Source organism: Drosophila albomicans, chromosome X (genome assembly GCF_009650485.2).
Source record: "Drosophila albomicans strain 15112-1751.03 chromosome X, ASM965048v2, whole genome shotgun sequence".
Lineage (NCBI taxonomy): Eukaryota > Metazoa > Arthropoda > Insecta > Diptera > Drosophilidae > Drosophila > Drosophila albomicans.
In genome coordinates, this window is record NC_047627.2 from 18,193,253 (window position 1) to 18,199,740 (window position 6,488).

The 6,488-nt window shown below is 32.7% G+C and overlaps 1 protein-coding gene across 5 annotated transcripts in view; it reads left to right on the plus strand.

The window, feature by feature from the left end:
• Positions 1-6,488, plus strand: part of LOC117577482 (frequenin-1) — a 28,435-nt gene extending 21,947 nt beyond the window's left edge. For all 5 annotated transcript variants that reach the window (XM_052003134.1, XM_034262362.2, XM_034262363.2 and 2 more), the window contains 6 exons: positions 3,381-3,405; positions 4,264-4,312; positions 5,473-5,562; positions 5,618-5,696; positions 5,871-5,959; positions 6,042-6,488. In XM_052003134.1, coding sequence (XP_051859094.1) covers positions 3,381-3,405; positions 4,264-4,312; positions 5,473-5,562; positions 5,618-5,696; positions 5,871-5,959; positions 6,042-6,209 — 500 coding nt within the window. In that variant the 3' untranslated portion in view covers positions 6,210-6,488. The remainder of the gene's footprint in view (positions 1-3,380; positions 3,406-4,263; positions 4,313-5,472; positions 5,563-5,617; positions 5,697-5,870; positions 5,960-6,041) is intronic.

The following is a 6,488-nucleotide window of genomic DNA, read 5'->3' on the forward strand; positions in this document are numbered from 1 at the left end:
TTATAGTTAAGTGAAGGATGAATTCATTATGTAGTATGTATATTTTTTTAATATTTGCACATACATACATAAATGCCATAAAATTTACATCAATAATGCTTAAACAGTGAAAAAAAAAATAAATAAAAAATACAATGCAAGTAATAATGATGATTACATATAATTGACATCTCTTTGGTATTATTCGATTATTATAATCTAGTTTCTTAAAAAATAAATGAATTATCTCCGAAATTGTAAATATTAAATAGGAGCAGCTTAAAGTAGAGTTTGTACTCTGAATATTTAACTGAAACTGTTAGTTTCTTAATCAGCTTTAAAGCCAGCACGAGTTCACATGCAACCACATGTTCATGAAGATACACAGAGCAAACAGCTAAAAACAGTGTGTGACACACACACACTCACCTAGATATACACACAATCACACCGCACATAAATAATCACCCACATGCAAGTCTCAGCTGGATTCAAAAATACCTTGTACCTATTGAAAATTGTTTAAAGCGGGTATTATGTTATTTTCACTTTTAACTAATATTATAAATGACTTTTTACATGTTGTCTTTCAATTTTGACTATAATATAGTTAAATAATAGAGAGTAGCCTTCTTAAGAAATATATTTTAAATTGCATAATGAAATTTAATGTCTTTTTATCCTTGATCACTTGATCAGCGCTTAAAGAGAAAATCTTGATGTTGGGCCTTAATTTCAGCGCAGCTCACTTATATTTTGTATATATTTATATTCTGTTCTTCTCGTTTCGTTTGATGTTGGTTTTTTTTTTTTGCATATTTTTCTGTGAATACTCGTATGTGGTTGATGGCAAGGCCTTTGGCAGCCATTCATTAATTAGCAGTACTATGTGACCACTCCCAGGCGGTAAGCTCTCATTACATGCAATGTAGGTGTGTGCGTCGAGGTGCAGAGTTAAGCGCAGCAGTGTGAGTTCGTAAAAAGTTAAATTAAATCAGTTCACCCAAAAAAGTGAACAACAAAAAAGCAACTGTGAAATACTCTATCCTTAAAACTCGTATTACCATTTACAGAGCTGTTTTTTATACCAAAGTCCAATTTCGTATTTAAAGAAATAGCTTAAAAAAGTATCGAATATACTAAATACTTCTGTTGCATTTAATGCTTAACGAGGCTTGTTCAATTAACTTTTAGTTATTATTAAAACATGTAGGAAATCTATTGTCGAGTGTGCTTGGCTCTGAGAAACCACTGTTAATTTTAAATAAAAGCAACATAGTGTGTTATTAAAATATACCAAACTGAAAAAATTACTAAATTATACTGAAGGTTTATTTAAGTAAAAATAAAACAGTGCTGAATTATTAAAAAAATATACCGAATTAATATTCTGAAGAATCCAAATTTGGTATACTTCTACTTCCTACCTATGTTAAGTAAAAGCAAAACAATGCACAATTAAAATATATACAAATAAAATACTAAAAAGGCTACTAAATTATACCATATGTTATATTTGATATGTCTATAAAATTCTTTTTCCAAATTAGACAAGTAGGGAACAAAATAGACCAGAAGCAACTTTAACTTTTACAATTTTCATCGGATCGAATCATAAATACTGTAGTTATTATTGAATGCACCAAACGTGACTTGAGCCACGATCTTTCTTAGTATGCAATATAAAATAAAATATTTCTATATATGTAGATTCATTTTAAGTATCATTTGTGTTTGTGGTACAAATAAATACTGATACTCGGGGAACCAAAAGATATTTGTTGTAATTGTCACTTTCAATTTAGAGATTAAAGAGGGGAAAAGTCAAATGCCACGCGGCTTATTGCTCATTTTATTTTTGGCAAGCGCATGAATGAAAAGTTTCCAAAAAAAAAAAAAAAATGATTAACAATCACTTCAGGCCAAATACACTCGCACACACAAACACGTCTTTTGGCGGATGAAAAAGATACACACATTGGGAAAAACGAAAAGAAATGCCGCTTTTTGTATAGTACATTTAAATGGAAACTTTTTTTGCGTTTTCTTTATTGCCACCCTTAAAGATGGTTTGAGGTAGATGGAGGGTGCGGTTAGGTGGGCACAGGTAGAGTTTGGGAAGGGATAGAATGGCAAGGGATGGGAAGGGAGGGGAATGGAAGGGGCATCTTTGAGTAGCGTACTCAATGTGCCTGGCTATGAACTAATTTGCTTTACTGCTGGCGGCGCTAAATCAACACACACAGAGGGACACATAAGGTGGAAGATACACACACACACACACACACATACATACACATACTCATACACTAACACACATGTATTATTTATGCAGCCGCAGTAAAAGTCCTCCAAAGTCGACATCAACGTGGCCCGAAGCTAACTTAGACGACGCGTTGGCGTGCGTAGACTTTTAAAAGAGTGCCACTGGCTCATTTGCCGGGGTCTGAGCTAAAAAGAGGACACACCGAGGCGCATCGGGGCAAAGGGCACCGGGGCACAGAGCAGAGGGCAGAGGGTAGAGGGCAGGAGAGCAGAGGCCAAAGGCCAGAGGGGTCCTTTTGCTGCTGCTTGTGCGGCTTATAATGAATTATATTTTGATGCAAAGGACGAACGCTTTTCCCAACTTGAGCTCGCTCAGCGACAGTGCAGCCAACTTGCCAACTTGCATTGCGTGCAAAGCGACTCACTCCCCTTCCCCTTCTTTCTCCCCTTCCCAGACGGCACTCTACAACATTTTTTTTTTGTTGCTGAATGTACACAAGTTGTTCCTTTCGAGTTGCGAATTTCGAACTGTGAGTTGTGAGTTGTGTTCGCTCGCACACGCAAACGATTTCACTTCGGTTAGTCCTCAATGCCATTACGAACATGAATTTCATTTTCCAATTAATACAAACTTTATTCGATGGCAGATAAAAGCCGTAGCAAAACAATCATGTGCACACTTCACTCGACTGTTCGCCGATTGACTGCCGTTTGCCTAATTTGCCGATTATGTTATTTATACCCTGTGATGAGTGGTGCAGCATAAAGGGGAAGCTTAAAATTGTAAATTCTAAAGATTACTTCTTCGATTTTCATTGGAAAAATATATTTGTTTATTTATTTTGTGTTAAAAGGAAACTTATTATTTATTTTTGCAATCAAAGTATTAAATTTTAATTAGAAAGATAGGAAAGATAAATAATTTGATAATGAAATTTTTTCTATTTATAAATTTAACACTTATTATTTTCAAACTTATTTATATTTAATTTGGTTATTTAATAATTTGTGTCTTTTTTATAATTATTTATAACCAAATTAAACACTTTAATAAAAAAACCCTTTTTTTTATTGAAATAACAAGCTTAATGCCCTTGGATAAAATAATAATGTTTAAATTTCTTGTTCCCTTTCAGTTACCGAGAAGGAGATACGGCAATGGTGAGAACTGAATTATTGAATTTCTATTTGTTTTTTTTTATGGATTATTTGTGCTAATTTGTACAATATTTAGTAATAATGAAACGCCTTTAAATTAAATTTAACTTCTACTTAAATTGTGATTTTCTCTCTCGCTGTCATTCCTTTCGAAATTCAGATTCAGATTCTGTCAAAATATAAAAAATAATTATGAATAATTCATTTAAGCGCGAGTCGATGCGCAAACATGTAAATAAGTTGAAATTCTTTTCATGCCAATCCAATCGGCATGTAAAATGCTGCACAACTTAATTGGCATTAAATAATGCACCGCAAAGTGTTGAGATCCAATTATAATAGCAATCATAATTATGTATAATACTACGTTAACATTGTGTACATTTTTCGAATTTATATGCAGCTATTTTCCGACCACAAATATAATTTACTAATATCCCTGGCTTTATTCATAAACTATAAATCCTTTATATATATATATATATATTTACTTATAATTCTCATTCGATTCTCTGTGTATAAATATAATAAATATATAAGATTAATATAATCTCTTTTTGTACCTAAAAACCGAAATGTATCTTTAAAGTTTCGTCAACAACTTTAAGCTATTCGTATTCGTAACTATGTTAATCTTGAAACAACTCTCCCCCACTTTCTCTCTTCTCTCTTTATCTCTCTATTCTCCATCTCTCTCTTTTTCTCTGTGATTTCTTTTCTCTGGTCTGGCTTCATCTATTACCTGAATGATCTGTGAACTGTGTGCTATCCAAAACAAAAATCAAAAAAAAAAAAAAAACACACACACACTCCTCTGAATCTTGACTTGCGATTGACTTCTGAATATTCTACGATAAAAAGGCACAAAGGTTTTCTCAAAGACTGCCCGAATGGCTTGCTGACTGAACAAGTAAGTAGAGCATTGTACAATTTGAGTTCGTTTTGCTGTTCACTTATTATTTTTGATCTAAAAACCATTTAATTTTCGCTTGTGTTTTTCTCAACTACTCGCATTCAATGTATAGTATTCATAACTAACCGCAAAAGAATCCTATTAGCAAAAAGCCATAAAACCATAACAAAAACGAAAAAAAAAAAAAAACAAGTCTAAAGTATTTTCTTTGTAAGCGCTGTGCCATAAAATAGCAAGAGTCAAGAGTTCTCGACATTGAGATACCCTGTTTATAGCAAACAATACATATTCTATTTTATTCAGTTTAGTGTTCGTTTATCCACATCGATTTTCCAATGAAAAAGTGATTTAAAGAGATGCGATTACTACTTCCGCATATATTTGGAGGCAGTTGTGACTTTTATAGTTGCCATTTTCGCGTACTTAGCCAATGCGAACAACAAACAACCACAACAGAAATACTAATCGGCATCTTTTATTTACTTAATTTTTTTTGGAAGGCACTTGAAATAAATATTAAATATTTCAACTTTATGCTTTTCTGGCATTCCAGATTACTCATCATCGCATTTTGTTTGTGTCTGTGGCCAGACTCCTTTCTTGGCATTGCATTGGGAAATTGTTTTATTTATTTACTGCTAACCTAAATAAGAAAATCTCTTTTTATAATGTATAATTTTTTTTAAACAATTCAATGCGATTTAATTTTGGTACTTTTTTAAATATTTTTCTATTCCATTCAGTCATTCGATATTCCTTTTTATACCTTAAAAGTTAACTCTTCTTCATTTATTAACTTTTTCGCAAGCCATTTAAACTATTGCTTTATTAAAAGAAGAATGGAAAAATGTAAAAACTTTTAACTAAATTGTATTTTGTAAGAATAAAAATCCTAAAATACTAATCTTCTATACATTGTGACTGTTCTATCCAGTCTGACAAAAAATAAATATTGACATAAATATTAATCGAGAAATCTTTCAAATTGAACCAAAAAGAATATGCAAGCAAAATTTAAATACTTTTAGCGCTTGCTGCATGTTTGCTTTAGTTTATAAGAATTTGAAATGTATTTGAATGTACATATGGAAATACACGTGTGTTAATGGGGTAATTAGTTATCTGATTTTCTTTATGTTTACCATTATTGCTCACAGGGATTCATCAAAATTTATAAACAATTCTTTCCGGATGGGGATCCCAGTAAATTTGCCTCATTGGTGTTTCGGGTATTCGATGAAAATAATGTAAGTACCTGTAAGAATTTACAATTTCCGTATATCTAATGTGTATTCTTGACAGGATGGAGCTATTGAATTCGAGGAATTCATTCGTGCGCTTTCCATAACATCACGCGGAAATCTGGATGAGAAATTACATTGTAAGCTATTCAAATTTCTATTTTGGCTGCTTTTAATATATTTAATATAACTTCAAAGCTAGAGTCACAATTTTTAGTACACATAATTAAAACTACATTATATTATTCTCGACTGAAGCTTTCTTACTTCTTAATATATTGCTTTCTTCATGTATTTGTCTTTTCTTTCTTTAGGGGCCTTCCGTCTGTACGATGTCGATAATGATGGCTACATAACACGGGAGGAAATGTACAACATTGTTGATGCCATATATCAGATGGTGGTAAGAGATCAGCGTGTTGTCGAACTATGCGCACTTCCTTGTCAAATATATAGTCACATTCATTCATTCTCTTTTCGAGCAGGGTCAGCAACCGCAAACGGAGGATGAGAACACACCGCAGAAGCGAGTGGATAAGATATTCGATCAGATGGATAAGAATCACGATGATCGTCTCACCTTAGAAGAATTCCGCGAAGGTAGTAAAGCTGATCCACGTATAGTTCAGGCGTTAAGTTTAGGTGGTGATTAACCGCAAGATAAATAGTTGCGCTGAATTTCAAGATTGTCAAAAAAAAGAGAGATGGAACTATGCCCCGAAGCAGAGTCAACGAATTCGTGCACAATAAAATACAACAAAAAATATATGGTTTGATATCTATTGACTAAATCAATTTGCAAGAAGTTTTTACCTCCCACACACAGATACACAAGTACACACACATACACATACAAATACAACATACATAAACACAAACATAAACATACATACATAATATACATTTGCCATTTGCCTGGCGGCAGCTTGTTA